Source organism: Trichomonas vaginalis, chromosome V (assembly GCF_026262505.1).
Source record: "Trichomonas vaginalis G3 chromosome V, whole genome shotgun sequence".
In the NCBI taxonomy this organism is placed as follows: domain Eukaryota; phylum Parabasalia; order Trichomonadida; family Trichomonadidae; genus Trichomonas; species Trichomonas vaginalis.
In genome coordinates, this window is record NC_067207.1 from 26935913 (window position 1) to 26957515 (window position 21603).

General features: G+C 34.1%; 5 protein-coding genes and 4 pseudogenes across 9 annotated transcripts, besides 2 other annotated features; 5 read left to right on the forward strand and 4 right to left on the reverse strand.

Moving 5' to 3' along the window:
• Positions 1–258: 258 nt before the first annotated feature.
• Positions 259–294: a mobile genetic element.
• A 227-nt stretch (positions 295–521) lies between these two features.
• Positions 522–21603: part of a mobile genetic element that runs on past the window's edge.
• TVAGG3_0410060 (protein of unknown function, DUF4106 family) lies at positions 1685–2579 on the forward strand (the record flags this gene model as incomplete). Its single annotated transcript, XM_051233047.1, has 1 exon — positions 1685–2579. A coding segment is annotated over one exon (895 nt), but the record flags the coding sequence as incomplete, so codon positions are not given.
• Positions 2826–3125, forward strand: TVAGG3_0410070 (protein of unknown function, DUF4106 family; the record flags this gene model as incomplete). The annotated part of the gene is made up of 1 exon (XM_051233048.1): positions 2826–3125. One exon carries the CDS (start codon positions 2826–2828, stop codon positions 3123–3125), a length of 300 nt encoding a protein of 99 aa, XP_051102778.1.
• TVAGG3_0410080 (protein of unknown function, DUF4106 family) lies at positions 3239–4268 on the forward strand (the record flags this gene model as incomplete). The annotated part of the gene is made up of 1 exon (XM_051233049.1): positions 3239–4268. A coding segment is annotated over one exon (1030 nt), but the record flags the coding sequence as incomplete, so codon positions are not given.
• Positions 7469–8257, forward strand: TVAGG3_0410090 (uncharacterized protein; the record flags this gene model as incomplete). Its single annotated transcript, XM_051233050.1, has 1 exon — positions 7469–8257. A coding segment is annotated over one exon (789 nt), but the record flags the coding sequence as incomplete, so codon positions are not given.
• On the reverse strand, positions 10004–10463 carry TVAGG3_0410100 (annotated as a pseudogene). Its single transcript has one exon. A coding segment is annotated over exon 1 (460 nt).
• Positions 10681–11376, forward strand: TVAGG3_0410110 (annotated as a pseudogene). Its single transcript has one exon. A coding segment is annotated over exon 1 (696 nt).
• On the reverse strand, positions 11507–12232 carry TVAGG3_0410120 (annotated as a pseudogene). Its single transcript has one exon. A coding segment is annotated over exon 1 (726 nt).
• On the reverse strand, positions 18215–18796 carry TVAGG3_0410130 (annotated as a pseudogene). The gene has a single exon. A coding segment is annotated over exon 1 (582 nt).
• TVAGG3_0410140 (phage tail repeat-like family) lies at positions 20653–21478 on the reverse strand (the record flags this gene model as incomplete). The annotated part of the gene is made up of 1 exon (XM_001279691.1): positions 20653–21478. A coding segment is annotated over one exon (826 nt), but the record flags the coding sequence as incomplete, so codon positions are not given.

Sequence of the window (21603 nt, forward strand, 5' to 3'; positions counted from 1 at the left end):
CATTATATTCGTAAATTTTGAGGTTTATCCTTCGCTTTTAAGATCATTGAATTTGATTTTTATATAAAATAGTTATATATTAGAAAATAATATGAGTTTATGTGATATTATTTTTCAGAAGATTTCATTCTATATGCCTATGAAAAGTACTCTCAAAACTAACTTTTTCCTAATTATAATTAAATCTAGAATATTGTATTATACTTAGTATTATTTCATTTTTCTCATTCAATTTAGAATTTACAAATGTCAAAAAACTGCGAGCTGTCACTTTTGATGAATTTCTGTTTATTACATTTTATATATTAATTTTTTTTCTTTTACAATTCTTTATTCGCTCATGTATATAAATTATGCGTTTTAAAATGACTCTGATTTAAAAACTTATGAGTTTGAGATCTGTTAATATGCGGTTAACAAAATGGTTACATATAGTTTTGAATAATTCCATTAGAGAGAGATTCAAACAAAAAAAAAAAAAAAAAAAAAAAAAAAAAAAAAAAAAAAAAAAAAAAAAAAAAAAAAAAAAAAAAAAAAAAAAAAAAAAAAAAGGAAGTGGGGCTTCCAGGCACTTCGTGCCTTCTAGCCCTGAAGATGTTTAGTATAAATGAAGTCTTAGAGGACAAACATGACTATGAGTTTTGATATGACAAGATAGAATATGAGAGAGGTCCTATAAACCGGAGAAAGTGTTATATAAACATCTGTCATATTACTCAGAATATTATACAGAATTCAATAAAAATATATTTTAGGTGAAGAGGTGAGATTTCACCTGTTTTTTCACCTCATTTTTCACCTCTTGAATTTTCATGAATTTCATCGTAAAGACTTTGTCAAGATTTCATCGTAAAGACTTTGTCAAGATTTCATCGTAAAGACTTTGTCAAAACTTCATCGTAAAGACTTTGTCAAAACTTCATCGTAAAGACTTTGTCAAGATTTCTTCGTAAAGACTTTGTCAAGATTTCTTCGTAAAGACTTTGTCAAAACTTCATCGTAATGAGCGTAAATCAGACAAAAATATATTTTAGGGTAGAAGGGTATATCTACCCCGTTTTCTACCCTCTTTTCTACCCCATATGTACTTACTGAAAAAGTATGTGTTCCATCTGTCATTTTACTCAGAATTTTACACCAAAAATAATGTTTAGGTGAAGAGGTGAGATTTCACCTGTTTTTTCACCTAATTTTTCACCTCTTGAATTTTCATGAAATTTACACCAAAAATAATGTTTAGGTGAAGAGGTGAGATTTCACCTGTTTTTTCACCTAATTTTTCACCCTCTTGAATTTTCATGAAATTTACACCAAAAATATACTACTAGGGTCATTTACGAAGAAATCTCAACAAAGTCTTTACGATGAAATCTTGACAAAGTCTTTACGAAGAAATCTCAACAAAACATAGACAAGAAAGTTCATGAGAAATTAGATGAAGAAGTCTTAACAAAGTCTTTACGAAGAAATTCATGAAAATTCAAGAGGTGAGAAATGAGGTGAAAAAAGAGGTGAAATCTCACCTCTTCACCTAAACATTATTTTTGGGTCATTTACGAAGAAATCTCAACAAAGTCTTTACGAAGAAATCTCAACAAAGTCTTTACGAAGAAGTCTTAACAAAGTCTTTACGAAGAAGTCACAATAAACATCTGTCAAAAGCCGCTTTTTAACTTCACTTAAAATGCCACGTAAGCTACGTAAGAATATACGTAAGAGGAAGAGAGCATTGAAACATCCAATAGTAAAACTGACACCACAACAACAGTTGCAACAACAAATAATGAATGACCCCACTATGTTGCAACAAATGTCAAGCAACCCTATGCTTTTAAACCGAGTTGTTGGTGCACAGAGTGGAGGTTTAAGAGCGGCACTTTTAGCGAAAATGGCAGGCTATGGTGGAGCTGCAGACGGAACAGCTTATAACCCTCAAAGTCAAATGAATTTGAGTTCACTCAAAAATCAAATAACAGATGTCAAAAAGTCAAACATAGACATACAGAAGCAAATAAGTGAAAACGAAAAGAAACTAGAATATGACAGACACACAAAGAAACTCAATGAGTTAAACGTAGAGAAAAAGAAGAAAGAAGAACAACTGAAAGAACTAAGTACAGAGGAATATGCGAAAAAAGTGTCAGAAAAAGCAGCAGAAGTAGCAAAAATGGAACAAGATGTTATAAATTTGAAAAACCATACTACTCAATATAAAATACTGAAAGATGAAGAGATAAAACAAAAAGCCCTGAAGACATATATGGATAGCGATGAGTATAAAAAAGAAGTTGAAGCAAATGTAAAGGCAGAAAAACTTTTACAGTTGCAAAACCAAACCGTACAGTATGAAAACTTAGCACAAGAAAGTAAAAATAACGACGCAGCCATGCAAAAGGCAATGAAAAGCGCAGAATATATAAAAGCTAACAATGACTGGTTAGATGCCCAAGCCAACGCTAAAGCAGCCCAACTCATAGGGTCAATAAGGACAAAAATACAAGCGGATGAAGATAGTTCAAATGAAGCTTTAACAAATGCTGACTTTAAGAACGCCTTCGAAGCTCTTCATAGTAAGGTGAAACAAGTGAACGACTTCTCATCTGGAAAGAAACTGAAGTCTGAAGGTTTCGACAAAGAGTTAAAAGAAGTAGCACAAAATATGACGAAAATAACAGATGCAGCAACGAGACAGGCAGTTCAAAGTGCCTATGACGCCGTTAGAGCAACTGTTGTGAAAAGTCAAGAAAAAGAGTTACAACAGACCAAAACAGACCTAGTAAATGCTTTCTTAAAAACGAAAAGTCAGGTAGGACATTACGCTGCAGATGGAACATATGTGCCAGCTGGTGGAACTTATATACCACCAAACCCTCCAAGAGAAGCACCTGCACCAGGACTACCTAGAACATTTACATCGTCACATGGACACAGACACAGGCATGCACCAAAACCAACACAACAACCAACAGTTCAAAACCCTGCACAACAACAACAACAACAACCAACACAACAACCAACAGTTCAAAATCCAGCACAACCAACAGTTCAAAACCCTGCACAACAACAACCACAAACAGAGCAAGGACATAAAAGAAGTAGAGAACAAGGAAACCAAGAATTCTTAAAAATGCTTAAAGAAGAGTGTGGTTTCCCAGATACTGTTGACTTTAGTGACAGATATAAAGAAGCTATTGGAAAGTTCAAGGATGGAAATACTGACCCGAACCTATTTAGCTTTATGGCTCAGCACCAAAACGGATATAATCTCAAACCTGGAAAATACAAGCTCGCTAAGGGATATGATTTAATAGCATATCATCCAAATGACATGGATGAATTTACTCCGAGATATTTGATGTCAGAGCTAAATGACAATTCAACTTTCGTCATGAAACGCGTAAAAAATAGAGACGGAACGAAAGAACAAAAGCTTATGAATGCGGATGACGTAGATAGGGAAATTGTTAAAAACGGTCTCGGAATATATGAAATGCCAGCAGATGAGGTACAAGAAACTCCACAGGAAGAAGTTCAGATACAACCAGACATGGAAGAAATAGTTCAGCAACAACAGCTAGAAGAGCCTGAAGGAAACGAACAAGTCCTTCCTTTGGAAACTAACTTCACAGAACTAGATGAAGATTTGGAACAGCCGAAAAATCTTGACCCTCAACAAGAGCATGAGGTGAATATGGAATCTTTCCAAGAGTCAAAAAAAAATTCAGCTGACATAGTAGAAGAATATCGAAAAATGTTTGCCGACATACAAAAGACTCCAACACCAGATGAAAATATTCAGCATAGAATGAAAGTACTGAAAGAAAATGTACACAAATACAACAACCCTTTTTACTTACGAGCATTTAACGTTCAATCTTCGGATGAACTCGGTGAAAATAAAAGGTTAAATTTCAAGAAAACATATAGAAATGAAACATTGTTTAAAGTTCATTCAGAACCTAACCAAGATGGAAACAAACCTACTTTTGTTTCTGCAGACGATGGAACTACAATGAGATGGGGTCATAAAGCTAACCCGGATAGGTGGTTCATAAACTTACAACCACAATTCCAAGAAGTTGTAGACGCAATGGAAGTCAATGGTGAACAAGATATAGCTGGTATTTTAAGCGCGGCTTTAATGCCATTGAAAGATATGAAACATGCAGATATTTTGGACCAGTATGAAATGAACATGGCTGATGGAAATATAACACCTGACGTTCTAGAACATTTATCTCAAAGAACTACACAGAACCATAGAGATGGTATATTTGGTGAAGAGTTTAGAAAGAAAGTTAGGGAGAGAAGGAAGAGAACCTATTGTACATGACCTTGCAAACGAAAGTTTACAAAATGTCATAAAAACTTACTTTGCAGACAATGAACCGAGAAGGGATGAATATTTAAGAAAACTCAAATGGACAGTACCAAATGAAATGTTAGTATTGAAAAACATGTTCCTTGACAAAATAAAACCAACTACAGAAATAAATGACGAAAGACTGAAAGATTGGGTAAAAGCTTTCCCATTCACAAAAGATATAGTTGGTAACATGGAAAGAAAACCAGAATGGCTACAAAAACATATATTTGGAAACGAGCATATTCCATATGGACAGGCACTGTTTGAAGAGCTTGAACCGGAAACTCAGGAAAGAGTCATGCAAACAATACGCGAAGACTCAAATACAGACTATGACAAACTCTTTCTAGGATATAGGTTACCTGAGATGGGCGACCAGAGCCAAAAGGCAAAAAGGACATGGGAAATTTGCAACATACTAGATGAACATAATGCAAAGATGCAACAACTTCAAGCAGAGGGCAATGAAGGAAAAAGAAGAGTTAAAAACTCAGTCAGGAAGAAAGTAAAGCTTGGTCCACGTGGGTTCTATTATGACATATAAATCCAACTATTCTATATTTTTACTCATATGAAATGTACGCCGCTCAGAATATAACGCCAACAGTTTTGGATGCTATGAATGGAAATGTTTCCGAATGGTATAACGAATGCGACAATGCCATTAGAAGGTCAGAAATAGTTCCTGGAACTTACGAATATACAACTGCTGTTTCTTATGGAAACGTAGGTGAGTTTGGAGAAGGTTCTTCAACAACAGTAGATATTGCTTGCGACAGGTTTCATATAATTTCTATTGACAACTCTTTCTTATACGTAGAACAAGACATTGAAAATAAAACCTTCTGCCAAGTTGTCTGACAAGAAAGGTTGCAATGGAATTTTCTATGTCGGATACCAATATGCTCCAGAAGTTTTCATGGGATATAAGATATATTCTAACTCTGACTTAGTTCAAACAGTAACATGGGCAAACTATGAATGGTTCGCTTTGAGAAACTCAGTACAACCACAAGCTAGAGAACAAACAGACCAGTATGCAAATATTGAGAAAATAAGAAGACTTGACCCTAACGTTCCAGGAGTTTATGTTAACCTTTCTGGACAAACTGCAGCAGCAGTAACCAAAGTAAAACTGAAACTTAGAGTTCCTTTGTCATCTTTCCTCATCTTCAGGTTTTTAAGATACTTGCCAAACTGGGCAGGAAAAATTTCTATTGAACTTACTCCAAGCAAAAATAACTTAGTCATTGCACCAACGCAAGACCCATTCACTCTTACAGACGTAAAGGGAGCAAATCAAACGTCATTCGCCGACTTTTGCAAAGACAAAGTTGACTTAGACTTTGGTTTCTCAAACTTCAACACTGAAGTAAACTATTATTTCAATGCTGCTGGAACTGCTTGGGACCCAGTTAAGTTCACATGCGAACAGTTTGAATGCAAGAGAATAGAAAGCAGACTTGCCGTTTATATGTTGGACCCAGATATTTCAAATGCTTTAGCTGCCAAATATATTGCAGTTCCACTTATGTTCCCTATACACCAATATCTGTCAAAGACTTTGCAGGTGAAGTTGGAAACCAAAGTGCTGACCCAGGTGCAAGAACAGATATTGCTTTAACAACTGCAATGAAACATGCAGATACTATGTTTGTACTGTTCAGGACGAACTATAAATGACTATTCTTGCTTCTACAACCCTGGTATTAAATACCATATAAACATAGATGGCAAATATTATCCAAGAGAAGAATATTCTACAGTTGAAGATATGAGGTCATACAACTTGACATTAGATGCTATGAACTTTAACAACAACTTCACAACAACCATTAACCCTGAAATGCAAAGTTCTATTATGCCATATGTGAAAGTATGGACTCATACAGGAGGTCAAAAAAACTCAATATACAAATGGAGACCGTTCAAACTTTTGGCTTGGCATTCCATTTGCTGACTCAGAAGACTTTATGGGTGGTATTTCAACTGTTGGTACAGTTCAAATACAATATACTGGTGACAGAGACGGTCCAGATGAACTGAGAGCAAAGAAGTTTACAAAAACCAATAGCACTTTTCACGGAAGATGCTCTTTTGAAGATTCGTTCGATGAAACCTGCTGGGGCTCCTCAGATTGGCATAACGACAGCTTCCATCGAGCAGATTTTGGCAGCAGGTCAGTAAGTTGTTCTTGAACTGACTTCTCTCCGTCAAATATTGACAGTACGCCAGTTTTGACATAGTATTGTATTATAAACTTACCTTTAGAAATATCGGTCAGTTTTGTTGTTATATTTTTGTCTGCTTCAAGAACTTTCACCATCTCGGTTATACCAACTTTCTTTGCTTTATGAAAATATTTTGGTTCAGCAAATATTGCTATTCTATAACATTTTCCATTGTTTGTATAAAGAACTATTCTGTCAATGTATTTGTATTGTTTGTGTGTGTAAACTTTGTTCTGCTTCAATTCGAAGAGATACTCAATACGTCCATCTTTTTATTCTAAGTAAAATGTCATTTCCGAAAAATAGAAGCGTGAGTGTTCAAAAGGTTTAATGGCGGTGGCAGATGTGAAGTTAAATTCACCAACTCAACAAACAGTCAAAGTGTTGTTGTCAATGTCAAAGAAAGAGATGTTGAAGTGGGGAAACCATACGAGGACGAAGATGGTATAACAATAGTTCCTGTAAAAGAACAACCAACATACCCTGAAGTTAGCAGAGACTTAAGTTCTGTTGCAGATATTCGAAACGACTACCAACAACTTAAAGACAAACTTAAAACTCAGGAGAAGATTTGTCAAGCTTTGGGTATAATGTTAAACTTGTCGAACACAACCCTGTAAAAGTGAACTCATATGTCATTGCACCTCATGAAGTTTTGAAAAAGAACTATTGAAACTTTTGACAGAGGCAGACGATATAAACATCAAAGAAATAGAACCCGACGTTAGTTGCTGTGGTGTTTCATATAATGTCATTGACAAGATATACGTTATGAAAGGAGGTGAAACGTTGAACTTAAAATATAGTTTCCCAGACGTTATAAAAATATTTGACGACCACAACATTTCATTAAAATTTATTTGCTAAGTAAATGGCAGAAGACACAATGGTTTATACTATTACGACTAAAAACCCTGAGTCATATAATTCTATAACAACAAACTTACAAAGTCCTCAAGGACGATATTGTAAACTAACTTTAAACACAATGACGACTAAAGCCTGTTTTGCTCTTTTGACACCAGAAGATTTTATTGTTGTGAATGGTAAAAAATACTCCTTTGAAGATACTTACTCAGATATACCACCAACAGGTTTTGTTGACTTATTTAATACTTTAAGGACGGATGTAACATGTGCTGCAACTAGAGCAGGTTTCATTATGTTTGGATGTCCGACTGAGTTTAGTATAAACGATATGAGCTATAATACAAAACTTATATCTGGTTTTTACTACCAACAGTTTCCTATAACAGGAAAAGGTGTCATACAAGGTCTATCTGTTCCATTGACTTTAAGTACACCTATTTTATATATTGTTTCAAACTTAGGTTCAAAGTGTTATTCGAATATCGACAGAAACTATTATGACCAAAAGATACTTATGCGTATAAACAATACTTTCTCTGCTGGTTTGCCTATTGTTCATTCGAATGCAGAGTTTTCAGCTTTAGTAAACTCAAACACTTTAGCAAACATAAACTTAACCTTAGTTGACGCAAACTTTGTTCCTGTAAAACTTTTATGTCCTATGTATTTGTCAATGACGGCAGAAAGTTTCGAATTGGAAGATGCAACTGGTGAAAGTATTGTATTACAAGAACAACTTCAACAACAAATAGCTCAAGAACAACAAATGCAACAAATAGCTCAAGAACAAAGTCAAGAATAAAAAAAATATTTTTTTTATTTTTATAAAAATGTACAGAATAGACGTTTCAGATTTTTATGACTTCCAAGCCTTCAGAAATATGTGTCCATTTCGAGACTATAACAAAGCAGTCGAGAATTTGAAACGTTTAGTCATTTATGTCGACTCTGCCCCAGAATGTTATGTTATGAAAGAATGGGATGTTGTCTTTAACAAACCAAGAGCAACCATAGTTTCAGAACAAGAATGTAGACAGAAACTTAAGAAAATAAAAGTTGTACAAGTTGGAATGAAGATGTTAGATGCTTGGGATATCTTATTGTCAAAGTTAGAAGATTTTTCAGTTCGTGGTATAAAGTTCTATACACCATCTCCAAACTTCTATTCTATCTTCACTGGATATAAATACGAACAAGTAGAATGGAAAGAAAATGTTATAGAAGCTTGGTTAGACCATGTCAAAGAAATTATATGCAATGGAAACGAAAGAGTCTATGAGTATATCTTATGTTGTTTGCAAACATCTTACAATATCCAAGTGCTAAAAATGAAACTGCTCTCATTATAATTGGAAAACAAGGAACTGGTAAGAACACTTTCTTTACAGATATTTTGTGCAAACTGTTAGAAGGTTTTCGAATCCGAATATGACAAACTTAGAAACATCTGTGGCAAGTTTAACTCCTCAATAGAGAATATATGAAACTTATAGTATGTAACGAACTTCAAAGTATAGATACAACAAAGGTTTTAAACTCAGATGCTTTGAAGAGTCTTATAACAGACAAAGTTGGAGTTGTTGAAAGAAAATATAAAGACCAAAGAGTTTGTGAAAATGTTGCAAATTTCATCATGGTTTCAAACAATGTTGTTCCGATGAAGTTAGAAAGTTCTGACAGAAGATATGTAGTTGTCAGAACGTCAGATTCTCATATGCAAGATACAGAATATTTTGACGACTTAGCAGAAACTTTGACATCTGACTTTTACAACCACTTGTTCTCATATTTCATGACATTAGATATTTCAAAGTTCAATCCAAGACAAATTCCATATACCGAAGAGAGACAAACATTGTTAGAAGCAAACAAGAGTGTATATGAACTGTTCATAGAAGAAAGCGACTTTGAGTGTTTAGATGAAAAGTCTTTATATGATGAATATAAACAGTATTGTCAAGAGTATGGTTATATGGCAGCTTCTAAACGTACATTCTTGGCAAATGTCAAAAGTCTTTTAGATGTTCAGAACGGCGTATATACAAAGAAAAATTTTTCTGAGTAAATTTAAAAAAAATATTTTTTTATCCGATAGAAAAGATGACGAAATATATTTCAGTAAACAAATATATGTCAGGACTTAAAGAAGAACTAGACCCATTCGCTTATTTGAATGTTTACTTCTACCATTTTGAAAAGTCTACATTTGACAAAGTTTGGAACATCGAACCAGTTAAGTTTGCTATTGTGACTAAAAATGTGCGAAATTTGAAGAACTTAGACATAGAAGGTTTGTTAGCAGTCAAAGAAAATTTTGACAGAAGGTTCTCAAAACTCGAAGAAGGTAAAGCATACAAACTTGTTATACCTTATGAACCAAAAGAAAGCAGACGACTATGAATATTATGAGTCTAAGATAGTTGAAGTTCAAGGTAAATTGGGTAAAAAGATTTTAGAGTCTAAGCCAGTGTTTGCCCCTAAAGAGGAAGAGAACATTGACATTGACCCAGAAATGTTCTAAAATAAAATTTTATTTTTACATGTCAAATTTCTTTTTCTCTGGAACTGGTTCAGGTTCTTTCTTCTCTTCTACTTTCTTTTCTTTCTTTTCTTTCTTTTCTCTCTTCTTCTTCTTTTCTGGTGGAGTTATGTCAAATTTCTCAGAACCATATTTATGTAAAAGTTCTTTGTCCTTTAATAGCTCTTCTATTCTGTTTTCTATTTCATCTTCAAGAACAGCGCATGTGCCTTCTTTGCATTCTAAGAACTTTTGTTGGACTTCCTTTCCAATCGGCGTCATCTCTGTCAACAAGTCTGTCATTGACAAATTTTAAGACTGCTCTTTGTAATGTTTTATGGTTCTTGTCATATTCCCAGAAACAGAACTTTAGAACAAATTCACCTTTCTTGTTTACACTATGTAAGATTTTATGGTCGACAGATGTTTTGCTGTCAAAAAGCTTGTCTCGAATATAGATAGCGAAATCGCTAGACATTTTCAAAAAAGATAAAAATTTTTAATTTTTCTAAAATATGTTAGAAAAAAAGTTTGCTGACATTGACAAGAAATTTGAGAATGTTTTAAACAAGAACAAGAGGAAGTTAGAAAATGCTCAGATAAAGCCTATACATGACAAGTTCTTATTTGCTCAGAATGGTATAACAGGTCTAATCGCACCACCTGGGTCGGGTAAGACTTTCACTTATCTTAAAATGGCTGCACAACAACAAGAACTAGATGAGAAGAACCCATTCTATGAGTTAGTAGTCATTTGTAGTACTTCTGGTCAATTCGATCAAACCGTCAATTCGTTCAAAGATATTATAAAAAAGTCTAAGTTAGTATGTATAAAAGACTCTGAGTTGTTGGATTGGATAAAGAAGTACCAAAGAAGAGTTTTGAAGTACAATGCTATAAATGAGTATATAAAATTCTAAGTTTAAAGACCCAAATGAGGAAATGCAGAGAATATTAGAGAAGAAACACTTCAGAAACAAACAGAAAGAGATAGAATACATTTCGAAGAAATTGCAATCTTACGATTGGAAGACATACCCTCATAGATGTCTTCTTATCTTAGATGACTTTGCTTCTCATCCTTTGTTAAAGAACAGAGAACAAGACATGTGTCGAATTCTTAAGAAGCTCAGACACTTTAACATCTCAGTTGTCATTTGTGTACAGACAGCAAAGAGTTAAGTAAGGATGTTAAAAGAATACTTACTGACATCATACTTTTCCCTGGATTGTCCGAAGACGATTTCATGGAACTTATGAAAGAGTCCATGGCAGGTAAGTTTGACAGACATGAACTATGGGAGAAGTACAAAGTCATACAAGACCCTCATACTTCTTTCAGAATTCACATCTACGCGAACAAAGTTCAAATTGTAAAAAGTCAAGCTTGAAAAATAAAGAGTTCATTTACTCTGCTTGTTTGAAGTTGTCAAAATACTCTGTTATTTTTTCTTTCAGTAGCGGCAAATCTTCTTTGAAGGTAAGAATTGTACAACCTTTCATATCATAGTGTGTTTGAGGTAACGTATCTTGAACTATTTGTTTCACATCTTCATTTGGGGTCATTGAAATCGGTAAGTTTTTCGCGATAGAACCAATTTCTGTCAGATTTGTAAATCTTAGCAAGGTCGTAAAAGCTTTTTGTTGTTTCTTCTGACTAATGCAACATAACCATATCTCTGTCTTCTTCATTTCCATCTCTTCAGTATAAATCATATACTTATAGTTCTTTTCCTTTCCTTTTGGTACTGAACGCGGTATTCTTTTCTGTATGCTTTTATCTTTTGCTTCAAGCTTGTTTTCCATCTCTTCACGTTTTGTCTATGAATTTCGTCAAGAAGTTTACAAACATACCAAGCATAACGAGGTGAAGCCCACATTGCAACAGCATTTACTAAAAGTCTATGAACATACCAACCTCTTAAACCGTTTGGCAATTTTTTCACGATTTTCATGAGTTTTAGGCGAGTAAGATTTTTTACTTACTCGCTGTTCTTCACTGTTTTCAGAAAAAAGTATGTCTCGCTGTGCTTCGCTCAAAAATTCTTGTGTGCTTTGGTTCCTAAACCAGTCTTGTGGTTTCTTAGTATCTGGAGCAAAACATGCTGTCAAAATACTTTGCATTTGGTACATATCGTCTTTGACCGAACGAATGAGACGGAGTTGTTTGTTAAACTGTATGTACTCATATTCTTCATTTATGGCTTCATGAACGATAGCAGTTGTTGTGTTCTCTGTTGTTGACATATCTGTCTTTACATACAAAATAAAAAAATAAAAAAAAATAAAACTAACTTTATTTTTTTTAAGTTTGGTCATCCTTCACTATATGACAAATATACTATATTTTACTTAAAAATATGCAAGCGGCTCATAGCTCAGTGGTATGGGCTACCTCGCTACAGGCGTCGAAGACCTCGGTTCAAATCCCGATTCGCGCAGGTTTTTTCCTTTTATGCAGTGAAATTTCATGTACATAGGTTACTTTGGTGTTAGACCCTAGTGAAGAAAATAGAACGATATAAGTTTACATTTGTAAGGCTACTTTGGTGTTAGACCCTAGTGAAGAAAATAGAACTATATATAAGTTTACATTTGTAAGGTTGGACGATAAAATTTACTGACTGACGTCGGACATTGTCTTGAAAAAGTAAAGACTTGTCTTGAAAAAGTAAAAGACTTGTCTTGAAAAAAGTAAAAGACTTGTCTTGAAAAAGTAAAAGACTTGTCTTGAAAAAGTACGGGTATCGTCTGAAATCAAACTGTTCTCAAATTTGAGAACTTTACACCAAAAATTTCTTGAAAAAGTAAAAGAGACTTGTCTTGAAAAAGTAAAAGACTTGTCTTGAAAAAGTAAAAGACTTGTCTTGAAAAAGTAAAAGACTTGTCTTGAAAAAGTAAAAGACTTGTCTTGAAAAAGTAAAAGACTTGTCTTGAAAAAGTAAAAGACTTGTCTTGAAAAAGTAAAAGACTTGTCTTGAAAAAGTAAAAGACTTGTCTTGAAAAAGTAAAAGACTTGTCTTGAAAAAGTAAAAGACTTGTCTTGAAAAAGTAAAAGACTTGTCTTGAAAAAGTAAAAGACTTGTCTTGAAAAAGTAAAAGACTTGTCTTGAAAAAGTAAAAGACTTGTCTTGAAAAAGTAAAAAGACTCGTCTTGAAACAATGACGACATAGACCCAGCAGATGAGGCAATCTACCTTATAGAGATAAATGAGCTAGTTAGGAACTACCTGAGCCATCTGAAGTCAAGCGTAAAAATAAACGCTTTACATGTATTTTTCAGCAACTTCGTCAAATAATTTATAGCTTTATCTATCTCATCTACTTCAAACGTTTCTTTACCTTTCGTGGGAGCACCATACATTTCTCAAACTTTTCGAGTAGTTCTGTTTCAGCAGCTCTCATATCGTTAACGAACACAACCTTGACTCTATTGACTGTACTGTCATATCTTTTAGTTATATTATATGTTCTTCCTATCTTATATCTTTTTGTATTGAAGTCCTTCGGTTCTGAACGATGTAAAGTAAGCCTTCACTGCAACGTTCCGTATCGAATGAACCATATGTTATGAAGTTATATCCAAAACTGGGTCTAACCATAACAAAACTATTGGTATAAAGACTTTTGTCTATAAGATATGCTGTAGTTCCATAGAATCTTACCGATATCATAAGCTCAGGATTTCTTGTCAAAATTTTCTGAGTTGAAGCAATTTTAACCCAGTCGTGTGCTTTCTTTCCAGATAGTGTTAAAATGTCTGACAAAGAATATTTGTTGTATTTCTTTGAGTATCTTACGTTTAAATCACCTATTCTAACCACTTTGGTCTCATTGTCTATCTTTTTAACTGTTTCAAACTCAATGTTTAACATTTCTGTTCTTACATACAAAATAAAAAAAAATATTTTAAAAAAACTAACTTTTTTTCTGTCTTAAGGAAATTCATGAAATTTCATACGGAATTCAATAAAAATATATTTTAGGGTAGAAGGGTAGATCTAACCTGTTTTCTAACCTCTTTTCTAACATGGTCTAAAACATACAAAACTCATGAAATTTCATACGGAATTCAATAAAAATATATTTTAGGTGAAGAGGTGAGATTTCACCTCTTTTTTCACCTCTTTTTTCACCTCGTGAATTTTCATGATTTCTTCGTATATGTTTTGTCAAGACTTCTTCGTATATGTTTTGTCAAGACTTCTTCGTATATGTTTTGTCAAGACTTCTTCATCGTAATGAGCGTAAATGACCCAAAATATATTTTAGGTGAAGAGGTGAGATTTCACCTCTTTTTTCACCTCTTTTTTCACCTCAGTTATTTTATAAGCGTTTCACATGGTAAACATTGTGAATTCGTGAAATTCTAAACAATTTCGTAGCTTCTATTTCTTCTGTCAGTACATCAAATGTTTTAACAATATTGAATGTATCTTTATATTTCTTCTTGACATCTGAAAGAAGGAAATCGTCAGCTGTTGGATAGTTTTTGTTCAGAAATGCTAACATGTCCATTTTATCTTCTGCTGGTTTCTCTGCCTCCCTCTTTAAGTCAGCATAGTCGTTTCGCATACGTTCTATCTCTTTGACGGAGTAGTTATATTTCCTCATTGCTGCTTTACATTAAGAACATTGTGGGTTCATTTTAGCATTGTACATTGAAACCTTACCTGCTAGTATGACTAAGGCGTCAATTGCTCTCTTTAACTCAAAAGTTGCGGGTTTTATCTGTTCATTCCATATCTTACCTCTTCTATCTTTATCTCTTATCTGCCATACACATTTTGCAACTAACGAAACAAAGTTGTCGTAGGTCTTAAATTCTTCAGATTTGTAAAGGTCAGAAACATTCTTATATACCATATCGCAATCTTTGTCCATGACTTTGTGGTTGCAATGAAATCCAAGAAACTCATAGTTTACCTTTCGTATGAACTTCTTTATTTCTACTGAGTCAGTCAGTCCGACTTCTATTTCATCGAATTCTGGAATAGTAAGCTTTTGTTGTTGGATTTCAGGTAGTTTAGGTAGATGGTCAATAATATCCTGCATTTCATAAAGATACTGTTCATTTGTTTCATCTTTCGCACTAACGCCTAAATCTCCTTGGAGAAGTTTCTTGCTTTATCTTCTGGATTCTGTTTCGAAAGTATATGAAGAAGGAATGAAGCTTTTCATCTCTACTAACATTGACGTAGGATTCATGACTAGCGAGTTTGGTGAAGTTGTTGCTAACATGTTCTTACAATAAAAATAAAAAAAAATATTTTATAAAAAACTAAAATATATTTTTTATCTTAAGGAAATTCATGAAAATCCATGAAAATCCAACGGGTGAGAAAACAGGTGAAAAAACAGGTGAAATCTCACCTCTTCACCTAAAATATATTTTTGTCGAAAAAAATGGTTCATTTACTCACAATATTTTTGTACAAAACAACCCCAAGCTTTTAACCTCTCTTCTGCAGCTTCTAATGAAACTTTAGCGAGTTCATATTCTCTAAATTCTCTCTTTAAATCTTCTTGTTCCCATTGGTCTAGTTCGTAATGGCGAGTCTCTATAACCAGAACATATCTCACGTTCATGTTCTATTTGTTTTTCATGCATTTTTCTAACTTCTTCTTCGAACAAAGGTTTTGCATTCTCTACTGTATCTTCAAGTTCTTCTTCATCTAATTTCTCATGAACTTTCTTGTCTATGGAGTCCATAATTTTTCCAACTGCTATGCAATATTTTGGAGAAGCCCACATTGCTATATAGTTTACAAGTCTTGGGTCTACATACATTCCTCTAACCTGTTTGATTTCATCAGGAATTCCTGCATGAATTTTGTATAAAAAGCAACCCGCTGTTTTCCGCGGGTTGGTATATTCTTCACAAAATGCCTCAAAATACTCTTCCCAGGATTATTTTCCAACAACCTTCTAAAGTCTTTCCTAAACTGCTGACACATATTTGTTGCATTTATATAACCATCCTTGTCTCTACGTAAGACTTCAATACCGTTGTAAGTGCCTTTTGTGAATGTTTCGCCATTAGATTTGTTCGTGAACGTTTTTGCTTCGACTGACATTTCTGTTCTTACAATAAAAATAAAAAATATTTTTGGCTTAACCGTCGGACATTCGTTTGTGGCTTAACCGTCGGACCACAAACGATAAAAATCTCGACAAAACATATACGATGAAGTCTCAACAAAACATTTACGATGAAGTCTTAACAAAAAATATACGATGAAATCTATTTCCTGTGTTGTTGTCAAAATGTCATGTTGTCACACTTTTTTGTTAGTTGACCGAGTGACCGAGTGACGAGTGACCTGGTCGCCTAAAATATATTTTTTTCTATCTTAAGGAAATTCATGAAAATTCACCTGTTGAATTTTGTATAAAAAGCAACCCGCTGTTTTCCGCGGGTTGGTATATTCTTCACAAAATGCTTGTTTTGAGGTCGAGCCACTTTTGGCTCCACCTCTTTTTTCAACCAAAAACTCATTTTTGTCGAATTCAGCACAAAATTCATGAAAATTCAACGGGTGAGAAAACAGGTGAGAAAACAGGTGAGAAAACGGGTGAAATCTCACCTCTTCACCTAAACATTATTTTTCAATACTTTTTCAGCACTTTTCCGTAGTTGTATATGAAAGACAATTCGAGATAAAAGTCATAGTACAATGTATAATATGCTGCACACCATTTGTTGTGAACCAAACTTGAAAGTCAGAGAAACTGTTACTAGGTGGTTCGTAGAATTTAGAAGCAAAGTCATAAAAGTCCTTACCAATACATAGAAAACTATTGTTGCTGTGAACTGAAACTTGCATGACACATAACATTTTGAGGGTCAAACACGTTTCTATAAACTGTCAAATCTGTTGGTGGGCGTATAAATTTAAACGGACCGTCAGGTGGTAATGGTTCGTTCTGGTTTAGTAACCGAAGAAATTGTGCCCAAGAACGTTTGCTACTTTAAAAACTGTGTATCTCTTGGAGGTTATTTTCAATCCTTTGAAATGAAACTGTGGAGTTCATCTTGTCATATTCTAGCTTCAGATAGTACGTTCCGTTTAGTAAAGAATCGTATTTTTCTTGAAATTCCCAATAATATTTGTTCATTTGAGTTTGAAAGTCATTTAGAGTCTTCTCAAGGTTTTCGTCTGAACGAATTGTAAAGATTCTCATTTCATCAAATTTGTCTATTAGACCATCAGAACCTTTATATTGCCCATGAAAATATACTGCGAACATAAATGCGTTAGTTCTTTTTGAAAACAAAACTCTTCTAAATCCTATTGCCTTTGCATCTGAAGGACTTTGAAGCCAACGAATTGGATAATCAAACCTGTATGAACGGGATGAAATTTCTTCATCTGATATAGTCCTACCGGCGTTTGTAAAGATATAATCTAACGGTTTTGTATCTGCTACTTTTGTTCTTTGTTTTTCAACCTGAAACATTTAATATATGTAAAAATATATGGTTTAAAAAACGTTTTAAAATGGTATGCCATATAGCTTCTTGAATTTGTTAAGATATAGTCTAACGTTTTTTTGTATCTCTAGCGTTTACATAAGCATAGCCTTCCTTAGTAAAATATACTTGTAATTTTCTATAGTTTACGCCGGTATAAAAGTAGAAAGAGTCCTGTTCTTCGCTATAGTAGTAAAACTCAAACGTATGCTTACTATAGTCTGTAATTTCAATTGCTTCATCTTCTAGTTCGTCGACAAATTCGAATACAATATCTCGAAATTTGCCTTTGTTCTTATTGTTTTCAGAACAAGTAACCCAGCGTAAGTTTTCAAGTCTATTGTCGTTTCTTATACGGTTTATATGGTCTACAAGAGGTAGATTGTTAGGGTTCGGTATAAAATGAGTTGCAATGACAACATGTTTAAAATAGCGTTTCCCACTCATACTCATCCTAGCATATCCGTTATTTTGCTCCCATTCGCTTAAAACTCTTTTTGTCTTTTTGTTTCTGACTTCAAATGACTCACAACAGTGAATTTCATATTTCTCATCTAACAAACAAGTTTCCCAACGGTCTTCTCCAACAAACTCAGCGTACATTTCAAATAAAATAAAAAAATATTTTTTTTAAAATATGTTGTTTTAAATGGTATGCCATTTCATATTTCTCATCTAACAAACAAGTTTCCCAACGGTCTTCTCCAACAAACTCAGCGTACATTTCAAATAAAAATAAAAAAATGTTTTTACTTTACTTAACATAGCCACCAGCTACCAAAAGTCTTTGACGCCAACCCATACCAGCTAATGAAGGTTGACTTGGTTTAGTTTGGAAACTAAACTTTGGTTTTGGTTTATCTTCAGTTTTTGGCTCCCCTTCTTCTATCGGTCTTTCGTCACTTTTCGGTTCCTCTGACTTTACCTCACTTGCAGGTATGGTTGTGTCGTCAACATCTTCGTAAATATCATATGCCATTTGTTTTTGTTTTCCTTTCAACTTTTTGTTTGTTGTAAAGTTTAGAATATTTCGACTCTAAGTCAATGAGATGTTCTATAATGAACTGTTGGTCGGTGAAGTAAACTTTTCCATCTGTTGTCTCATAAACTCCTTCAGACTTCAATATTTTATTTGTGAGAGTCTGTTTCTTTTTGAGATACTAGCCGTTCCATTTCTATGAAAAGTGACTTTATAGTTAGGGTTTGTATTTCCAGACCTGGCACTTTCTATTATTGAATTTTTCTCTTCATCTGTAAGTTCTTTGACAGGTTTTGACAATGGTTCTGAACTTTTTGTTTGTGGTGTCAAATCTACCGTTTCAACTTCTTCGGTCATTTCATCTCAGTAAAAAATTTTAGTTTGGTTTGTTTTCAACTGGTTGTTGTTGTTTTTTAAGTCGGTCTAAAACTTCCTGAGGTATAGGAAGAACTTGACAAACACGTTGTGTAACTGCTGGAAGTCGACAAATCCATCTTGAACCCATTTGTCTCAATGCTGTATTGTTCATTTCATCTCAGTAAAAAACTTTACATTCCCCAAGTTTGAGGTGGTTGCGGTTGGTTATTGTTTACCCACTGTTGTGCATGGTTATATCCTCTGTTAAAGAATCTTTCACCTTGGTCCATGTAGTGCCCTGCTTGGTTATAGTAGTCATTTGCTTTGTTATAATAGTTTCCTGCTTGTCTTCCTACATTGTCCATCCATCCTTGAACTTTTCCTCTTGTTTCAGGATTTGGAATAAGATTTGCTGCATCTCGTGCTACCTCCCAACCTTTCTGTACAGTTTGTATAATAGGTTGTGCTTTCTCTTTCAGTATACCTAATGTACTCAAAATCTTCCTTCCAACTCCAAATACACCTCTGGCTATTGTTCCCACTGCGGGTAAAAATCTGGATGCAACTCCTGCTAATGCGCCAAATAAACCCATTTCTTATGGGTTAAAAAATGACGAATCCAAACAAGGACCCCTATGTTTCTAAAGCGACAAAGAAAGCACTCATGGTAAAAATCTTTAGTTCAACACCAAATGCTTGGTTTATGGATATCTTGGAAAACATTCCGAGGTATAGAGAAGATGGACCACCATACTGGCTAATATTTGTCGGTCAAAACACAAGATACTGTGAAGCCATACCATTACAGTCCAAAAATATTTTAGATGTGAAAACTGCTTTGACAATATTCGTTGACAAATACCATCCAACAAAACTGACATCTGACTGTGAAAGTTCTTTCAAATCAGATGATGTAAAAAACTATCTGCGTTCAAAAAATGTAAACCAATATTTCATTGTCGACCAAAACCATTCTGCTCTTGGTGTCATTGACAGTTGTATAAAAATCTTAAGAGACTTAAACCAACCACAAGGTGGTGAAGCAAATGAAATGTCATATGACGACAAATACAGACATTTCTCCATGGCAAAGATGAGACAAGTTTTAAATATTTACAATAGCCGTAAACAAAAAGGTTTGGGAAACCACTCCCCTGAAGAAATGAAAAACAACCCCGACTTAGAGAAAGACTATATATTTAATAGTTTAGTCAAAAGAGACAAACAAGAAAGAATGCCAGGCTTCAAACTTAAGAAAGGTGACAAAGTAAAAATAGAAATACCTAAACGCGACCCATATGAAAATACTATTGACTATGACAACAATGGGAACCCGACAGGTACTCACATTCGTGTTCGTAAAAATAGAAGAAAGTATACAAGAGAATATTATGAAGTTTTAGGCAAACATGGCAAAATGTACAGACTGCAAGCAGAAGATAAAACTACTATTGTCAGACCTCGTTTCAAACTTGTCAAAGTTCAAGGTGGTATACTTTCAAAGACAGTTCCTAACAAATATAAGACAACTCCTGACGAATATGCTAAAGAAGTTGAAAATGACGACTAAGCAATTCTATACCATGCGTAAACTGTCATGTAAGGTGGCATGTAGTCTTTACTTTGTCCCGTTGTTTGCGTATACCCTGTAATGCGATGTGTATGGCTTCCTCCTCCCTGAGTGTCATCCCAGTAACAATTTATAGCAAACTTAACGTCGTCTTTAACATCATATCCTTTACCTTTTGTCATTCCTGTCCAATCCCAATATCTATGCTTATGCCAACCTGCTTCAGCTGTAGTTAAATTTATGTAGTGACTGTGTGCAGGTAGGTTTTCACCTGAAATCGTTTTACTTCCACCTGTTTCCTTTGAAGAGTTTGCACAATACAAAAACCTGTCGACTATTTGAGTCCAAGTTCCGAGACCAAGTACTACTTCTGGTCTGGTAGAGTTCATTGACGTGTAAATAGAACCTATAGGATATAGTGTTTGAAGTATTTCTGTCTTTAATGTTTGAAGCTCTGTTTTGTCTGCTTTCTTATATAACTTTTCTTCAAGTTCATTTACGTCAGAGATGCTATGTCTATGATATTTTTGTGAGTATGTTCCTTCTGTCCATGTGAAAATATACTCTTTTGTTGCATCTACATATCCAGCTACCCATGTCGAGTCTGCTTTCTTCTTTAACTCATCGTTAACATATGTTTTGTCAGCTTTAAGGTCTAAACATCCTGAAACCCACCCTGTATTGGCTTTACCTTCTAAAATCTTTGTTGTCCGTTCATGGTACCATTCAACCATTTCTTTAATTTTTTCATCCTTTTCATTCACATATTCCTTATCTGCCTTCTTCACTAACGCACTAGCCACACGTGCTAACTCATCGTCAACATACTCTTTGTCAGCTTTGTTGTCAATATCTGCTTTCAAAAGAAGTTCATCTATAGGTTTCTCGTTTAAAGTTCTTTTTGTTGGATTTATACAAACAGTATGGTTCTTACTGTCTTGAAACAGAAACTCGTCTGTCAATGGGTTTATCGTCAGTTTTAAGTTTCCTTCTTTCAATGACTCAGATATCTTAGAATAGTTTGAAAAGTTTGTTGTGTTCTTATTTAGAGCTTGCACAATGAGTTGTCGGTTGTGTTGTATTTCTCTCATAGACGCTGTTTCTTTCGACATTTTTATTCTAGATAAAATATGCTTTCAATAGAAAAAGAAAATTCAAGAGTTGCTACAACTAAACCATTAGATGAACTTTTTACTAATGTCGGTCAAAAGTTTGAGACAGATACCGTAAAGCATGA